Source organism: Elgaria multicarinata, chromosome 1 (assembly GCF_023053635.1).
Source record: "Elgaria multicarinata webbii isolate HBS135686 ecotype San Diego chromosome 1, rElgMul1.1.pri, whole genome shotgun sequence".
NCBI lineage: Eukaryota > Metazoa > Chordata > Lepidosauria > Squamata > Anguidae > Elgaria > Elgaria multicarinata.
In genome coordinates, this window is record NC_086171.1 from 93,031,929 (window position 1) to 93,051,629 (window position 19,701).

At 44.0% G+C, this 19,701-nt stretch overlaps 1 protein-coding gene across 1 annotated transcript; it reads right to left on the reverse strand.

The window, feature by feature from the left end:
* Positions 1–767: 767 nt before the first annotated feature.
* Positions 768–19,446, reverse strand: LOC134403016 (somatotropin-like). Its single transcript, XM_063133032.1, has 5 exons — positions 19,396–19,446; positions 16,396–16,562; positions 11,577–11,693; positions 6,209–6,370; positions 768–1,186 (listed from the first exon to the last, which is right to left on the reverse strand). The coding sequence occupies exons 1-5, from the start codon at positions 19,403–19,405 to the stop codon at positions 986–988; spliced, it is 657 nt and encodes a 218-aa protein (XP_062989102.1). The 5' UTR covers positions 19,406–19,446; the 3' UTR covers positions 768–985.
* Between the last annotated feature and the right edge of the window lie 255 nt (positions 19,447–19,701).

The window sequence follows — 19,701 nt, forward strand, 5'->3', positions numbered from 1 at the left end:
CATTCCAGTACATGTTATGTAAGAAGTGCCTTGACACATGCAGAATGCCAGGGCTTATTTTCAGTCAGGGCTTAACCCTGGACATGGATTATTGATGCCTCCAGGGCGCTAAGAGGAAGATGTCTCTGACAATGAGCAGAGTGCTTTTCTTTACTGCTGAACAGCTGCAGCATATTCACACACATATAAAGCTTCCCACTCTGAGGGCTTGACTTCCAAGTGGGCAAGTGAACCATAGCATCTTTGTGCAACTGAAGCACTTTCCTCTCACTCCATAGCATGCAACTATTCTCCTTGCCTTAGGTCCCACAGAAATTAAAAAGGGTGTGTGTACTGTATAACGTAAGAAGAGCCCTGCTGGATTAGAACAAGAAACCATCTAGTCTGCCCTTCCCCAACCTGGTGCACTTCAAATCCCATCTGGAGGATAGTAGGTTGGGGAAGGCTGGGCTAATCTAGCAGTTTGTTTCTAGTAGTAGCAAGCCAAACATCTCCTGCAAGTCTACAAGCTGGACATGAAGGCAGCAGCTCTACCTTGTTTGTCCTCAGTATCTGGTCTGTAGAGGTCTAGTGCCTATGGACTTGGAGGAACCACTTAGCTGTCATGGCCATTGATAAAAACATCCTCCTTGGATTTTTAGCCATTTGCGATAAGCTAGTGGGTATCACTATTCCTTAGAATATGGTGTGAAAAGTCAGGGTGAAGAGCTCTTTTCTGCCCTCATATGATGCAATTAAAATGGGGTGTGATGCTTTAAGCTGTAGTGTTCCGTATTGCATTCATAGGACTTCTACACAGGCTATACTTATAGCATTTATTCTTCAAAGACAAGTACAAAGTAAACAGGGTCCTCACAAACAGCAGAACTATGAAATACACAGCTCTTGACTTGGCTCAGATATGCAGGAGGTCACCACAGAGGCATCATCAGCAGATTTGACTTCACTGGGCTTTAGAAAATAGCACAGAAGTTGGGTCTGGCCCTCAGATGGCACAGTTAACTTCCCCAAAACGCCGGCATTTCATAACTTTCAGATAGGTCTCCACCTTGTGCAGGTCCTTCTTGAAGCAGGACAGAAGACTGTAGTTTTTCAGCAAAGCGCCTTCATTCCGAAGATTGCCATCAAATTTCTCGTAGGCAGGTCTGATGACCTGAAGAACACGTGGACTCCCATCCTCCAGCTCCTATGAAAATATATTGTTGCAAATGGTAAGTGAGCTAAAATGAAATTTTGCTTAAAACCCCCAATTTGGCAACTTTTGCTTCAGTTCTGGTTACAAGTACCAGGAGGGGTTCAGATTTGTTAGGCACTGGGGGACATTTTGGGACAAGCTGGGCCTGTACAAGAGGGATGGGCTGCACTTAAACCAAAATGGAACCAGACTGCTGGCACTAAACATATAAAAAAGGTGGCAGAGCAGCTTTTAACCTAAATCCTGGGGGAAAGCTGGCAGGAGCTGGGAAGCATCCGGTTTGGGTTAAATCATCTAAAGGAGATGAATCTGAACATGTTTTTGATGGTCCCAATGTAGAAGGGGAGCAAATAGGCCATGAGTACAGGATAGAACATGATGGCCAATCAAAGAGGCTAAAGTGCAAAAGGGACACAGAAGAGACAGCTGGGGAGGGACACTCTATATAGGTGTTCCTATGCAAATGCTAGAAGCCTCAGAGCCAATATGGGAGCACTGGAGTGCTTGGTTTCAAAGGAGAACCTGGACGTAGTGCCAATTACGGAAACCTGGTGGAATGGAGAGGACCAGTGGGATATGGTCATCCCTGGATACAAACTTTACAGGAAGGACAGGGAAGGGTGTACTGGGGGCGGTGTTGCTCTCTACATCAAAGAGAGCACTGTGTCAAGTAGACTAGAGCACCTAAATGGGGAAGACTCTTCCACAGTAGTGCTGCGGGTGACAATGCAGGGCCCCAAAACTAATTTATTTATTTAAAACCTTTATATCCCACCCTATATCAATAAGATCTCAGTACAGATAAAAGCATACAGTATAAAACAGTAAATATACACAGCTAAAAAATTAAACCATAAACCAAGTTAAAACAATATATAATTTAAAAGCAATAAAAACAATTAAAACAGTTAAAACAACGTCCCACCTTCGAGCAAGCCAAGGCTTGGAGACATGGCTGGACCATGAAGCAAGCAGCCTTGCCGCAGGGACAGCAGTCCTACATCTCATACTCAGGCAACACCACTGAATCAAGGGGCACTTGATTAATTGGCCCACGATTAGCTTGACACAGAAATCCAAAAAACAGATATGCATGTACACTCTGGGCCCAAAGTGATTTCCTTCCAGGTGTGGCTTAATAATTGCCAGGAAATTTCCAAATCTTTAACACTGTATTTTTGAGGCACAATACTGTCCTGAATAGATTGCACTCATTCAGAGCTAACCCTTTCAGGACTATTGATGGCTTTAGGAATAAGTTATCTCACTCTTATTGGTAGACTGAAACCACTAGTGAGTGCCTTGAGAGGATACTGTTTTTATAGTCCTTTATTGAAATTTATTGTATATTTATTTGTCTGTATGTGTACTTATGTTTATCATGTACACTACCTTTGAAGGGTTTGACCTTTAAAGGTGGCCTAAAAACTATTTTAAATAAACAAAATCATACTTTGTTATTATTGGATTCAGAGTCTTTTGCCCTTTTGTAATCTTTATTTGAACCTGATAAGAACCCTGAGCTTCAAGCTTTCAGTGTCGCTGGTTGGTCCCACTTTGCAGCATAACTCACTTGGTTCCCATAACCCACACCAGTCCCATTCCACTGAAATCACTTGGTTTCCTGCCACTTCAAACGTAAGGTACAACTTTGCTTCTCTCACTTAACTGGATCCACAAAGACAAGGAGCTTGGGTTTCTGTCCAAGCCTCTTCTGACACCCTTCTCTCAAAACATATCCTCTATCCACCTAAGTCCCTGCTATAGCTGAAGTGATGACTTGTTGGCACCCCGTTTCAATGACTCCTCTTTTTTGGGGGGGGTCAAAACCTCAGGAGTTTAACAGTGCCCCAGCTTCATCTCGGATCTAATGAGATGCCAGAAAAGTTATCTTTCAAGCCCTCACCTCTCTTTCAGATGTCTTCCATCTACAAATTGTAGACTTCACCTCTGTACCCTCTTTCCTATTGTTTAGTTGTGTGAGTCTGTGACAATCAGGTATGTTTTTAACTGGCCTTTGGTCAGACCCCCTGTCACTTCAGTGTAGCCTTCTCCTGGCTGTCCAGTGGGAAGATGCTGGCAGGTTCCCTTAGTGCTTCCCCTTGTGCTTCCCTCCCTCAGTGAGCCATTACTATTTTATCAGAACTCCTGGAGACTCTGTGGCAGTTTGATAAGACAGAAGTGGTCTGCAAGGAGAATCATTGAAGGGAGCCAGAATGGAACAGTGCACAAGGTGCTGGAAACTGGAGTGAGTGTGTTTACTAGGTACAGGTAACCCAACTCTACCCTCGTCTTTTGTTACAGTGACTGTGGGCAAGGTGCACGGCCTGCTATTAAAAACACATTTTTGTGAGCTCTTTTCTCCTTCCTGCTCTCGCAAGCTCATTCCTGAACTGTTCTCTTTCTCAGCTCAGCCACTCCACAAATGTCTGCTGCCTAGTCCTCCCTGCACCACCACCACCACCACCACCAGTTTAGCCACTGAGTGGACTCAGTGGGAACTCGGTGGGAATTAACAGATGGACAGCAAAACTGGATACTGAGAGCCCTTATGGTTGCAAAGAGACACGCACCACCTACCATCCAGTGGACTAAATGTTTTACTGTTCTTGCTGCAACTGAATGTATATCCTACAGCCATCAACCTTATTTGGTTGCTTATTTAAATATATGGATATATTTAAATATCTTTGAAATAATAATAAAAAAAACCTCTACTAAGATGTAACACCTCCAACATTCGAAGGTCCCTTAGATGGGTTTACCCCAGAATGTGTACATTTTTGTACATGTGTCTAGAGAAGACATTTGGTAATTCTCAAGTTGACGGCAAGACAAGGTAAGTTAGGCCTACTCAGGCTTTTGCAATGCAGCTCCACTATGGGTGGCTGAGGTGTGTGGCTGCAGCAATGGTGGTGGACTTGGAGATGGGATGCTGAACCAGTGATGTGGAATAGCGAGTAGTGACAGCTTCTGGCTCCCAACCTCCACAAACTTACATATAGGTGTGTGGGTGGGTGGGTGGGTGTCAGGGGGTGGCAAAACTGCGAGCAACTCGTTGCATACTGAGGCAAGCTAGCTGTGGAAGACAGAATGGAGTCTGGGTGCTGAGCTGATAAAAGTTAGGGATGCTGGAGAAATCCACCCCACAATTGGATTCCTCCAACCTCCCTAAGTGAACCCTACTGTGTATTTAGTATTAGAAAGGTCACATGCATCCTGCAAAAAATGCTGCTGTGTGGAGTGTTGCTGTTCAGTATTAGTTAGCCATGCCCTGTCTGTGAAACTCAGTTGCATTCTCCCTCTTCCTGAGGCCATAGCTAGACCTAAGGTTTATCCCTGGATCGTCCAGGGGTCAAACCTGTTCTTCTAGGTGACACACAGAGGATCCAGTGCTCATGCAGGGGCGAACCCTGGATGATCCCAGGATAAACCTTAGGTCTAGCTGTGGCCTTGGTTTTCCATTTCCCACCTCCCCATAGCCATCACCATTCCATGGCTGCTAAGCATGCTTAGACCATATTGGACAGATTAGAGCAGTGGTTCCCAAACTTTTTCAGGTAACCGCCCCCTTGGTTCCACAAACTCATGCCCAGTGCCCCCTACCCTACACTATAAAAATCATTATTCAGAATAGCCATTTTCAACAACCCACTAAGGAAGATAATAACAATAAAATTCAAAACAGTAACAATTAATTGAATATTTATTCAAAATCTGAAGCACCCGCCGCAGGCTTGCCGAGGGAGGGAGGGAAAAGAGAGCGAACGCCTCTGTTTTGCAGCTGGCGTGGTGGGGCACACCAAGCAGGGTATGTCTCTTCATTAACGTTTTGGTGCTTTTGAAACATTTCAATTCACCATTAAAAGGACTCTTCTTAAAGGGTATTAATACATGTGTGGATTCTTCCCCTATATGGCTTGGGACCAAACTACCTTCTCCCATAAAAATGTCCCTTGGTTTTAAGACCTTCTGGAGAGGTGCTTCTCGGAAAAGATCACCTTGAACGCCCCCCTGCTGCCTCCTTGCCTCCTAACGCCCCCCTATGCAATCCCACCACCACCAAGGGGGCAGTGCCGCCCACTGGGAACCACTGGGTTAGAGGTTCCTGACCCCCCTCAAGAGATTTTTCCTATAGTTTTTTGTACTTCTGAAAATCTCAGGATTCCCCCAAGTTATGTAATACCTCCCTCTAACATGTGTGTAGTGTTGTTTTGGCTACATATGCAATAGCACTAATGCTTGAGCACTGGAAATATTGGGAGGGCTGCAGCTGATTGTTAGATCAGTACAATATTGAGGGATGCACAGCCTATAATGGCTTTGATAGTGTTGTGAAGCAATGGTCTGTCTAGCTTAGCACACTGACAGGCAGAGGAAGGCATCATAAGCAAAGCTTGATGGTGATATCCATCCCTATGATTAATTGTAAGCATTTGGTGATGGGAAGTATGCTGACTTTGTACATGGAAATTGCAATTTGTGCTACCATAGCTAGTAGCCATCAATAGACTGAGTTTGAGATATTCTATGCAATTTTCAAAAGAACAATTTACAGGACTTGCCATCATATAATATCCTGTGACGATGAGTTCTACTGCTTAATTTAACTTTCTGTGAGAGGTATTTGCTTTTGCCTTGCCTTAAGCTTACTGCTTATGCATTTCAGCCCAAGACTGAAGTTTTGAATTTTGAGAGTGTATACTTCACCCCCTTTTTGCTCTCATGACCTCAAATCTGTGATTTTTATAATCCTTTTATCATTTTCTCCTCCCACATGCATACTTCAGCCTTATATTTTTCTAAAGCTAAAAAATCCCAACCTCTTACTCCGTGCTTCAATAGGAAGATGATTTACCCTCACTATCACATAGTTGCTTGGGTGAGGGAGAATATTCTCCAGGTCCATTCCTCCCCCCCCCCGGCCCCCAGTGGGAGACCAGTAGTGCAACAGCATCAAAACATAACTGTTTGGCTCTTGCACCCTTATTACCTTATTAAAGGAGCACTTACCCTCATGAGAGCTTGGATACCTTCTTCCAAGTCTTGGAGTTTTTCATAGACTCTGTCTGACATCCCAAGGGCTAGACTGTTACTGAACATCCTACTTAGGTACCATACAGGACTGATCCATGATTGAATGAGGGTCAGTGAAAACCTGAGAAGCTCCATGTCCTGGAATGGAAAATAAACAAAGAAACCAAAATGAAAAAAGAGAGCTGTAGTAAACCACTTCTATTTTCCATCATGATATTTAAGACTGAGGACACTCTATACACACCTATGTGCAAAACCTGCTTTGTAAAAGCACACAAAGACATATTCATGGTAGCTGCCCCACAACTTTGGGAATCTTTTCCTTGAGACTCAACTGTCCATCTTTTGGAAGTACTTAAGACTTTATTCAAACTGGCTAGTAAGGGGTTGAATGTAATAATCAGCACACTTATCTATTCCAAGCTCTTAGGGTGGGTGGAGGGTCTGTCTATTCAAATAGACAAACAAACATTCGTTGTAGCAATAAATGGGTGATCAATGAGGTGGCTTTTGGGGAAATGCTTCAACAGAAACACATTTCTTGAAAGACTTCTTAACTTAATTTGGATGATGAATTCTGAGCTGAATTGTGCAGCTGGACTTAGGTGGCATTTAAATATATTGGGATCCAATGTGGAGTGTCAGGCTCAGACCAAGGAGTGGGATGTTCAAATCCCCACTGAGCCATGGAGCTTGCTGGGTGGCTGTGGGTTACCATGGGGGAGGGGTGGGGGAGAAAATGCTGAACATAACAAAATGTAATTACATCCTAAAAAGGTGGTTGCAAGACTTGCCCTTTGATGATCACAGCATTGTTTGAAACTCAAATGCAAACGTAGGGAAATGGTATCAAGTGGAGTGATGGTCACCTTTTCCTTAACTCAATATGACATAAAGCTCCATCCGACGAGCGTTTTACTGCACGCTTGTTACTGGGCCCTCGCGAATTACTCACATGACCTCGTCTGCCTCTCGCCTGTCTTCCGCCCCTTCTGGCCATTATTGCGCTGCAACTCTCCTCCCCCCCGCCCACTCACTGGGTCTGGTTGCTGCTCTCTCCTACCGGCCTGAATGGGGCTAATTACTTCCTGTTTACACCAAACAGGATATGACACTTTGAAAACTATGTATGGAGTGTGTCCTTGGCCCCAACAGTTGTCAATACTGTTATAAACCGTTTTAAAGCAGTAGTGTAGATCCTGCCCAGGAAGCAACATGGGAGCGGCGACAGAATAAGCGACAGGAGCTGCGCGTTTCACTAGCTGTGATGGGGCTTTTATTTCGTTCCTGTCCACACACTATTGGGAAGTCTCTGATTGGGTAACAATGGGGGAGAGGACAGGAGAGGAAATGTTCTGGAAGAGAACTATGGCAAAAGGGTTGGTTGAAAACAAAAAGAAAAAAGCTCTGCCCAATCACACAGCTGTTAAAACACTTTTTTTAAAAATGGCTGATCTGTCATTGGATCCCTGCTGCTTAGAGAATGTGGGAATTTTGGTCCAATTTATCAGAAGGGCACCCAGTGGGAAAGGCTGCTGCGAAGCTTGAGTTCTGGCCTCTGTTACAGACATGCTGGCTCTCTGTTCACATGGACTTTGTGCACTTGGATGTATTGAACATTACCCTGACACTTGGGCTCTGGAATCCATTTTGTTCCAGAAGGGAAGGTGAGAATAGCTATCAGGAATGGTAACAAGACTCTGGAAAGCTGCAGAGTGAATGTGTGATTACATCTTGATTAAATTAAAAGGAGGGTCTCCCCATCAGGTGGTGTGTGTGTGTGGGGAAACTGCTGTGTATAACTATGTAGTTATCCTGCCCTCATCCAGCCGATTCCCCACAATGATACCTTTGAATTGGCCAATGAAATGCACAAGCGAGGAAAAATGTCCCAGTCCTGAAACATCAGCATCTATCAGGACTGTGTCTATACAAGGTCGCAGTGGCGCCTCAATGTCCCGCATCCCACACTTGTGCTCCTGCCAGGTAGTCCCCCACAACAAGGAGCACAAATGTGGGGCTTGAAAGGCGGGCCAATGCTGCCCCTTTCCTGCCCCCCAGTTGTTTCCCTCCTCCTCGCTGCGGAAGAGAAAGCAGTCGTAGAGGGGGGAGACCGCACCTCGCTCCTTTTTTAATTTTTAAAAAATGTTTTTCTTTTAATGCGAAGCTCTGCGGAGATGGCCCAGAGGCCATTTGGCTTGCTAGGCTGCCCCTTCCCCCTGTCCTGGTGGGCCAGTGCTTCACTACAGTTCTTTAATTATTATTTTTCACATTTTTCTTTGACTGCAATGCCCTGCTGGTCCACGGACGCATGGAGGTGGCCCAGTGGCCATTTGGCTCGCTGGCTCGCCCCCTCCCATGTTCAGCCAATGGTGACCAATCAGGGATCACCATCGGCTGGGGCACACATCTGCCTCAGCTCTGGAGCAAGTCCCCAACTTTTTAGTAAGCCCCCAACTCTTTAATATTGGAGCTTCGGGGGAATGCCTCGGGATGGCTCCGCGATGGCAGCTGCGTCACCTGCCGTCACTGTGGATCCACCCCAGGGCAAACCCCTCGTCAAGACAGAGGTCAGAGGTCAGCCTTTAGTCTAAGCATTCTTAACTATTTGTTTTGCTCTAAATCTTGGCTTAGGCTATGTACATGTGCATGTAATCCAGAGGAAGGGAGCCCCCACTGCACCTTCTATTCAGGAGTCAGAACCAAAACTTAATTTTTAACCCAGCCTGGGTCCAGTCCCTGAGCAATCAAGCCTTTGGATTCTTTGTGCAAATCAGTATAAGTGCCTTAGAGTTTGTCATTATTCACTTTTGCATTTCCGTTTGCCTGCTTGGCAAATTAGGATGGGGTCGAACCTCAGCCCTGTGGGCCAAATCCAGTCCATCTGGGATCACAATCCAGTCCTCTGGGGTTCCGTGAATATTTATTTATTTATTTATTTATTACATTTCTATACCGCCCAATAGCCAGAACTCTCTGGGCAGTTCACAAAAATTAAAACCATTCAAAGTATAAAACTTTAGGGCATTTGGTGCTAAATGCCATGAATGTGCTGATGACACATACCTCTATGACAACTGAATCAGATGAGGCTGTCCAGTGCCTAGACTCAGGAATGGGCTGGATGAGGGCCACTAAACTGAAGCTGAATCCTGCAAGTCGGAAGCCCTGTGTGTGAGTATTTCCCAAGTCTGGGATATAAGCTCATTGCCTGTTCTGGATGGGGCTGCACTCCATCTGAAAAATCAGGTTCGTAGTTTGGGGGTACTCTTAGTTCCATCTCTGTCACTGGAGGCTCAAATGGCTGCAGCAGTTTGGAGTGCCTTTTACTAACTTTGGCTGGTTCGCCAGCTATGTCCTCTCCTGGACAGGAATAGCTTGACCACGGTGTTATGGGCATTAGTAACCTCAAGTCTGGATTACTGTAATGTGCTCTATGAGGGGCTGCCGTTAAAGCTGCTCTGGAAGCTGGAGCTAGTGCAGAATGCAGCAGCTCGGCTGTTGTCTGGAGGCCCCTTTTCAGCATGCAACTCCTTTGCTGAGGAAACTGCACTGGCTGCCTATTCATTACCAGGCCAGGTTTAAGGTTCTTGTACTAGTGTACAAAGCCCTAAACTACTTGGGACAAGGATACCTGAAAGAACGTTTCTCCACTATCAACCAGCCCAGACACTGAGGTCATCTGAGGGCCTGCTCCTGGTGGTTCCACATGGACCTGCTGTCTGACTGGAGTCCACCAGTCCACCAGTCAGACAGCAGGGGAAGAGCCTTCAGTGTGGTGGCCCCCATCCTGTGGAATTCCCTGCCTCTGGAGGTCAGGCAGGTGCCAACTTTGCATTCCTTCTGCACCTCCTGAAAATGTCGTTGTTCCAGGAAGCCATCCCTTAACGACTAGCTGCGGTTTATTTTTCACTTTGTTTCTTTTAAAAATGTCCTTGTGTTTTTATTCTGTTTTTATTCTTAATTTATTTGTCCACTGCTCCGAAATTCTGAACAAGGGGTGGTATATAAATATTTTAAATAAAATAAAATAAATAGTAAATAAAATGAAAGTACACAACTGTGAAACAGCAGCGAGGTAAAGAAAGTGAATCAGAAAAGCTCTAGTCCAGACCCTGAAACTGAAACAACAGAACTGTGAAATAGTTCAAAGTAAAAAATAAAAACTGGAGTAGGAAAGCTTAAAGTGCCCTATACTGAAAGTGCACAATTGCACAACAGTGAAACAGTGCAGCAGTAAAGAATAGAAAGGTGCTACTGTGAAATAATACTAAGTGAAATGCGAAAGGAAGCCTGTGTCCAAAGTGCACTGCTGTAAATGGGGGGAAAAGGGACAACCCACACACAATGATGGCAGCACAGAAAAACACCCCTTGGTCACAGTGAGGTCATGACACATCCCTAGGCATGCCCAGTAAGCAGGATTTGATTTGGAGGGACAGGGTATCCTGTAGTGGAATTGCATTTATGGAAAAAGGACACAGAAGGAAGCTGTGAGGTTGCTGTGGAGTGGCTACAACATCATGTGTCACAAACTACCATGCTGTGCTCTCACTTGGCACTAAATCATCCATGCAGATTGGCTCCTAGCTGGCTTTTCCTGGATAGCTTAGCCTTAGACTACTTGGTCACCCTTGAGAATGAAAACCCCATATTTGTGTATATTGGAGCTAAGACACATAACCAAGGGTGGTCTGTGCTCACAGAATTTTTCACAACCTCTGGAAACCCAATCCAGAAAAGTGGTTCTCCAGGTTTTCTTTCTTCTGAGGAAGATAACGATAGCCATCTCATGCTTTAATTCTTGTTCATTCTCTTCTAATCTATCCATTTCTGCTCCTGTAATTCCCCATTTCACGTTCAGGCCTTCAGGCCCATCTCTCTGCCATTTCCCTAGTACTACCTCACCTCTATATTTAGCAAATGCTAATTCCTCCCAAATGGTGTCTTTTCTATCCATTAGTTAGATCTACTAGGAATAAGTATCCTGCCTCATGTGCTATGGGGGTGGTTGTACAATATCAAGCCTTTTTCTGTGCTATAACGATTATGCATGTGTGTGCCTGAGAATAACCCTTAAAAATATATCTTTTTTTTTTAATGTGAATTAATCTCCCCAGATAAGAGTCTTTGAGCTAAATTCCCAAATGCAAAAATCCACTGTGTGCATGCCACACTTCCATCAATGTTGTGAAGCCTTCAGACAGCTTTCCCCAACCTGGTGTCCTCCAGATGTTTTGGACTACGGTTGGCCATGCTAGCTGGGGCTGATGGGAATTGTAGTCCAATAATGTCTATAGTTCCAGCTGTTTCATGAAATAAGGCAGCATGGGATACAACTTACTGTTTTTTGCTGGGCATCATCTTTCCCTGTGGGTGCAGGGATAGTTTCGGAGTAACAGTTTGTAGACTGAGAGTTCTTGCTGGAGTGCCGCTGGTCTTCTGGGATGTAGGAACGTTCCTGTACAAATTTCACAAAATGCTATGAGAACTTCCTCTCTATTGTGCCTAAGCAGACTGACAATGAGGCATTGCTCCACTGGAAAGTTCTTGCACAAGCCACTCTAAAAGTAAAATAGAGCTGCTCTCTTTGAAGGATCCTGTGCAATTGATAGTTTAACTTTTCAATGTAATTGAAAAGTCCAGTATCAGATTTGCAAAGGTAACTAAAATAATATATTTGAATGTACCACCAAGCACATATTTTGAATAAATCAGGCCTGAACCAGTAGCACTAGTTGCTTTGCTTGATACTTAGGTGTGAGCTGTTGTATCAGTTGATAAAACTAAATTATGGTAATTTCTTGAGTAAATTAGGAGGTGTAGAAGAATGTAGACCTGCCTGAATGGCACAGGAGGACATTTCAAGGTGAAGTATTTGACCAACAGCCAAAGAACGTTGGATGCCTGGGAAATCAAAGGGGGTCTGATGAACTGCCTGTACCCAAATTAACAACTTAAAAGAGCAGGAATGGAAGTGGAAGGTGCCCATCACAGAGTAGCAAACTGATAAGATACAAAAGGTAGACTCTTTGAACTCCAAATCCCAAAGGATTGACTACAAAGAACATACAAGATATGTGAGGGAGCTTATCTAAAGCCATCAAATATTTCAAGTAAATATATTCAAGTGTTGAAAGTGTGAGGCCCAAAATGCAGATATTTATCATGTTTGGCAGCCCTGTCCAAGGATCCATCAGTTTTGGTTGCAGGTGACTTGGTTAATCTACCAGATGAGAGATTGAAGTTTGATAGTTTAGCACTATTTTTAATTGATTGAGAAGGTGATTCTTATAAGGATCTAGAATGTTAATCGTGACTCTTCTTTCCACAGTAAAACTTGTTCTGATAAAATGATTAAAAGCAGCATCTCTGTACCTACCACAGTGGAATGGTTGCCAAAAGTTCTAAAAACTGCACAAATGTTTAAACATGGTTCACTGGAGAAATAATACCAATTGAGTTTCCTAAAAATTATACCTTTTTATTACGAACGAACGTGGCATGAAAGGCTAGATTCCTCTCTATTGTTGTACAATGCATCACTTAATGAATGGAAAACTTCTAAAAACATATGTGCAAGTGGGACCTGCAACAAAACATTTTAATGTACCCCCAGTTCTTGGAATAGGAGCCTTGTAGCGCTGTTCAGCTTGCAGTGGCAGTGAAGGGTGAGGCCTAACCCCAGCTGTGCTTAATAGAGCTAAAGAGCTCAAATTTGGGTCATTTAGGATGGAATCCTATGAGCTGCGACCTCATGAGAATGAAGCCAGCAGGGCGGGAGGAGTGGGTTCTCCATCTAATTTCCTTGAATGAGTTCAAGGAAATTTCCTTGAATGAGTTCCTAATTTCCTTCGTTTCCTTGAATGAGTTCCCTAATTTCCTTGAATGAGTTCAAATCTCCAGGGCCCGATGAACTGCATCCTAGAGTAATGAAGGAGCTAGTGGAAGAACTCTCAGAACCTTTGTCTATTATCTTTGCAAAATCATGGAAGATGGGTGAGGTGCCGGATGACTGGAGGAGGGCTAACGTTGTCCCTATCTTCAAAAAGGGCAAAAAGGAAGAACCTGAGAACTACAGACCAGTCAGTCTGACATCCATCCCTGGGAAAATTCTGGAGTAGATTATAAAGAAGTCAATCTGTAAACACCTTGAAATCAATGCGGTGATTACTAGAAGCCAACATGGATTTGTCAAGAACAAGTCCTGTCAGACAAATTTGATCTCATTTTTTGATAAGGTAACCTCCCTTGTGGACCGTGGGAACGCTGTGGACGTCATATATCTTGACTTCAGCAAAGCTTTTGACAAAGTACCACATGACATTCTGATTAACAAACTAGCTAAAAGTGGGCTAGATGGAACAACTATTCGGTGGATTCACAGTTGGCTACGAGTACTTATCAATGGAACCTTCTCAAACTAGGGAGAGGCTGAAAACAACAGGATGAAATTTAATAGGGATAAATGCCAAGTTCTACATTTAGGAAATAGAAACCAAAGGCACAGTTACAAGATGGGGGATACTTGGCTCAGCAATACTACAAACGAGAAGGATCTTGGAATTGTTGTAGATTGCAAGCTGAATATGAGCCAACAGTGCGATATGGCTGCAAGAAAGGCAAATGCTATTTTGGGCTGCATTAATAGAAGTATAGCTTCCAAATCACGTGAGGTACTGGTTCCTCTCTATTCGGCCCTGGTTAGGCCTCATCTAGAGTATTGCATCCAGTTCTGGGCTCCACAGTTCAAGAAGGACGCAGACAAGCTGGAGCATGTTCAGAGGAGGGCAACCAGGATGATCAGGGGTCTGGAAACAAAGCCCTATGAAGAGAGACTGAAAGAACTGGGCATGTTTAGCCTTGAGAAGAGAAGATTGAGGGGAGACATGATAGCACTCTTCAAATACTTAAAAGGTTGTCACACAGAGGAGGGCCAGGATCTCTTTCGATCCTCCTGGAGTGCAGGACACAGAATAATGGACTCAAGTTAAAGGAAGCCAGATTCCAGCTGGACATCAGAAAAAACTTCCTGACTGTTAGAGCAGTGCGACAATGGAATCAGTTACCTAGGGAGGTTGTAGGCTCTCCCACACTAGAGGCCTTCAAGAGGCAGCTGGACAAGCATCTGTCAGGGATGCTTTAGGGTGGATTCCTGCATTGAGCAGGGGGTTGGACTCGATGGCCTTGTAGGCCCCTTCCAACTCTGCTATTCTATGGTTCTATGATTCTATGATTCTAGGGACAGTGCCTTGGAGGGAGAAGGAAGGAAGCTGGAAGAGGCTCAGCATAGCTCCTATCCGGACTGCTCTGGCCTCCTCCCTTTCCCTCCCACTGGAATGCTCCTTTCTTCCCTCTTCAAGGTCAATATTCCAACCTTGGAGGGGGCTGCAAGGGAGCGGGGAGGGCAGAATCTCTGACTCCCCTTCTAAGATTGGAGCGCTGTCTCTGACCTTAGAGTGGGGAATCCCCACTATCCTTCGGGTCCCTTGACAATATCGTGGGACTTCCCCCCTTAATAACTGTAGAGTGGGGCAGAGGTTCTAGACAGTGCAGAAAGAAAAATATGCCCCCCTTTTTCCATTAGTACTCATCAAGTATGAAGTATGGCAATTTCTATTTTTTCTATTGCTACTATTTAGAAGGAGAACTTGTGTAAAACGGTATTTAACAGTATGAAAGATGTAAAGAATATATAAATTAGAAGAAGGGAGATGTTGAATTTGTCATGAGGATAAAGGGGACATTTTCATATGTGGAAGAAGTGTAAGAAAGCAAAAATATTCCAGAGAATGGTGATGAAGATGCTAAATGAGATTTATCTTCCATTTAAATTTGAGCCTGAACAATTGCTATGCCAATTGAATTATGAGAAGCTGCTCTTCATTTGGATAAACAGCAGCCAGTTCTGTATATAATTGCAATTCCAAGAATTTTATTTGTGGAAGGATGGAACTATAATCATAAACCTAGAACTGAATTAAGAAAATGCAGTACAAATTTAAAATGTTTAAACTACTCTGTAGCATTCAGTTAAAAAAAATACAAAGTGGCAATTGTAAGGAGGAAACTGATGCGTCAATATGTTAAAAATATAATAGATTTAAATGATGGGTATAATAGATTTATGACTATGATATTTAAAAAGGATATGTCTTTAAAGGCAAATCTAATATTTTAAACTAAGAATGTTGGCAGGAATAAGTGTACTGATTACATAATAAATAAGTTATTAGTATATTTTAAGGAATTAATGTCTTTTAATGTGTCTTGTATGCAATGTATATATGTCTGTAGTTAATATAGAAATAACAAAATCAGTATCCCTTTTTTCTTTTCTTTGTCCTGAAACATTCCTGTATAGTGTACTCTGCTAATTCTCTTGCCCCAAGGATACTTAGAGCATTTCTACACAAGCTATTTATTGCACACTCGTGACTGGTCACTCACGGAAATTTGTGGATCCTTTACACAACATTGTCAACCTCCAGGACATCTCCAACACTTTCCCCTGTTTATTCTGCTTTGATAAAGATCAGAGATAAACTGGAATAAACCTTAATGGCACAAATTTGGCAATGTATAAAGCCATCATTGCACTATAATTTCACCACTAGATGGTGATGTTTCATTGAATCTAATAGAGCATTACTGAGAGGGGAAGTTTTCAATTACAAATCATATTTTCATGGCCTAAAGGAACCCATCGTAAATGTGGAAAGACTTTGGAAGAAGATGGCCTGGTAAGGGTGTCTTTTTTCCCTTAATGTAGAGACACCCCTAGTGTTAAGGACTTGAGAACGCCAATTCCCTCTTCTTCTGAATCATTTTCAGAATCATTTTCTTCTGACCCACTCACTTCTACTCCACCCCACCCCATTTGATATCTTTACATTCTATTCATCCTGGAAGCAAACAGGTATTTGTCAGGCCTTTGCAAAGAGGAGAAGATACATTTTTTTGTTTTAACTTAAAAACACAATTTTTCCTGCATACATAGGGCATTTCCACCAGTATGTGCAAACCTCTACCTTATATTTGGCTGGCCCTGCTCACTCCCACCCTGACAGACAGACAGGCAGGCAGGCGACCAGTTCACTATAAGAAGGAATGATGATTTAAATTAAATGGACGGTAGACCCAAACAATACACCATTACTTACAAATTCCTTGAAGGTGTCTGTTGCAAGTTGGTGAAGATGCTGGGCTCTTAGCACGGCATTGGAAAACAGGCTGGAGAGGGGCATTGTGGGGAAGGCTGTTGTTCCTTCAGGCCACTGGAGGGCCAAGATAAACAAAGCAAAGATGAGCAGAGGAGAGGGCCTAGATCCTGCAAAAGAAGATAAAGGAGGCTGAGCATCTTTGATCAAAGTGGAGTCTTTTGCAGAACCTCAGCTCTGGGGAAAGTTAACAGCACAATCCTATTCAGATCTAGGGGAGATCTAAACTGGTATATATAACATTGTTTTGTCAGTCAGTAAACGTAATATGTTATACTGATTTAAAACGTTGCTGGGCACACGTAAGTATTAAGATGTTTCTTACCATTTCCCCCTCTGGTAGGAATGCAGCACTCTGGGCCACACAATGTATGTTGTAAGGTGTATTTTTTCAATTCCCCGTCTGCTTATTGTTCCTCCCACTTCCTCTTTTCTTCCATCTTCCCTCCTCTGAGAGAAATTCTGAAGCTGGACAACCATCTGTCGGGGATGCTTTAGGGTGGATTCCTGCATTGAGCAGGGGGTTGGACTCAATGGCCTTGTAGGCCCCTTCCAACTCTGCTATTCTATGATTCTATGATTCTATGAGGGTGCAGGTGGAAAGATTTCCCCTCTTTCCACATCTGGGAGCTTTTCCTAAGCAGGAGCCATGGAGGGAGGGAGCCTCCAAGCAGGGTTAGGGGTTTACTTTACTCAAAAGTAAATCCCATTGATTTCAACTGCTAACGTGACCTGCTGCCCCTTGGTCTGTGCTTGGAGGGGAGAGAAACAGAGAGAAGGGGGGCTGGAAAGATTCCCCTCTTTCTGCACCCTTTTCCTAAGCACAGACCAAGGGGCAGCATGAAATGTTAGCAGTTGAAATCAATGGGGTTTACTTTTGAGTAAAGTAAATCCACTAACCCTGCCTGGAGTCTCCCTCTCTGCTTGCTTGCATCTTCAAGTTCATGAACTACAGGTGTGCTGGTTCCCTTCCTCAAAAGTAAATCCCATTGATTTCAACTGCTAACATCACATGCTGGCTTACCTTTGAGTAAAGCCCATTGAACAGAGAGAGTCTTACTTCTGAGTAAACACATAGAGAACAATGCCCATAGACATGCAGATCATAGAAGGGGGGAGGTAGGTTGTGACTGCACAGAGGAACACGAGGCAAGAAAGAGTCCGATTCTGTAGGCAGCTGTGAATCCACCGAATAGTTGTTCCATCTAGCCCACTTTAAGCTAGTTTGTTAATTAGAATGTCTTGTGGTACTTTGTCACCCGTCTTCCATCCCTCCCTCCCTCCACCCATCCCTAGTGTGTGTGTGCAAAGGAGGTGTTTTTTTCTTGTCTGTTTCTTCACAGGCCACAGGAAAGCCAGGACTTACTTCTGAGCAGAAGAAAGATTTTGCTGTAAGTTCACAACCCTCATCCTACTTACTTGGGAGTAAGCCCCATTGAACACAATGGGACTTACTTCTGAGTAGACACACGGAGGTTGCATCTGCCACCGTCTGTTGCAGGGAGGCATTTTATCCTTTTCTCCCTCCAAAGTCCTTCCTCAGCAGGTTCATAGCACAATGCCAGCTTTACACAATGCTGGTTTCATGCCATTAGGGGTTTATTCCAGTTTATTTGTGATGTATTTTAAAATGGAATAAGGGTGGGTGGTTGGGGAACTACGGGAGACCTCCTGTTCGAGCACAATGTTGTTAAATTGACCCGAAAACTTCCATGAGTGGCTAGAAACGAGCATGCTATAAATAGCTCATTCAGAGAACACCCCAATAAGTCATCCTTCTGGCATGTTTGACTCTCCACGGGAAGAGAAGGAATTGGGATGGGTGTGCTAGCTCTGATCCCTCCCTTGGCATTCTCATCACCCTTTACACTTGGAGGGCCTCCTTTCTAAGGGAGAGGGGAGACAGCACCGCCATCGCTGCTCCCCTCTTCAGGGCCTTCATGAGCATAGAGTGTGAAGGGACCTTCAGTGTAACATGTGGATATACCCCTAGCAGGTGAGACTAGGGGTTGTCCATACGGCTGTTTACACCGCCGTAAATGTGCACTTTAGAATTTTTGGACAGATGATGCAGCCGCAAATGTGAAGCCATTCAGGGGCAAACCCTGAAAAATCCGCTCCAAAAACGTCGGGCATTTACTCTGACTTTTTGGCAATGGAGGCAGCTCCGCAGCTGTAAAAAAGCGAAAAAACCAAACCCGCCCCCCAAAACACCCCCCCACCCCCACCCAAAAAAAACAGAGGGAGGGGGGAGAGAGGAGAGGAACATTACCGTTCCTCTCCACCTTTTTATTTTATGCTCTAAATCTGTGGAACTCTACAGAAACAAATATAAATTTGGGAGGACTGGACAACCTCCAATCTTAATATGTGGAGCTCTGCAGATTGGGCTGTTAAAATTTTAAAAAGGGGGGAGGGAGTGCTCCATTCCTTTCCTCCCCCTCAGGGAAGAATGACCCTGTTCCCTTCCTCCCCCTCAGGGAGGAATGGCCCTGTTCCCTTCCTCCCCCTCAGGGAGGAATGGCCCTGTTCCTTTCCTCCCCCCCATTTCTTTTTTAAAAAAACTTTTCAGAGATGACGGGCAGGAAAATTCGCACTTGCCTTCCTTCTCGTGCAGATGCCGGGTAGGAAGGCAAATGCGGGTGCAAGGCGCCTCCCAGCGCCAAAGCGCCTCCGTATAGATGGGGGCATGGTTCTCACATGTCTTTTCCCCAGATACAAAAGAGAGCAGGGCTCCTGCAGCTTTAACTGTTGTAATGAAGGCGGAATTTCACCACATGCTGCATGCATACAGATGACACCTGCTGAAATTCCCTTTTCAATACAACTGTTGAAGATACAGGAGCCCTAACCCTTTTCATATGGTCACCATAATTAAAGGTATAGGGTCTCCATCCATTTAAAAGCTCACAACCTTCCTTTTCTTAACCCACAAAAACATACCTGAATCCATGTCCCGTTGGTAAATCACTGAGGCGTTTGAAGATAGTTTTCCTCCTCTCATCTGTGCTGCCCACAGTCCCCTTGGAGCTGTTCTTATACTCTAACTTGTCATGTTTATTGATTGTTACACTGATGTATATATGAATAAGGTAAAGTAATCTATGTCAATCAACATATATTGCACAACGAAAGCATCATCTGGAAGAGAGCTTCACCTTTTGGGTAGTACAGAAATGTAATAAATAAATAAGCCCATCATCAAAACTGCCCTCCTGCAGTTTTAACTGTTGTGATGAAGAGGGAATT

Excerpts from the sequence above, each read along its gene's own strand:
- LOC134403016 (XM_063133032.1), bottom strand. Across the intron at positions 6,371-11,576 it reads ATGATGCCCAGCAAAAAACA|GACATGGAGCTTCTCAGGTT; the intron begins GTAAGTTGTATC and ends TTTCCATTCCAG. Across the intron at positions 1,187-6,208 it reads GTATCCAAGCTCTCATGAGG|GAGCTGGAGGATGGGAGTCC; the intron begins GTAAGTGCTCCT and ends ATATTTTCATAG.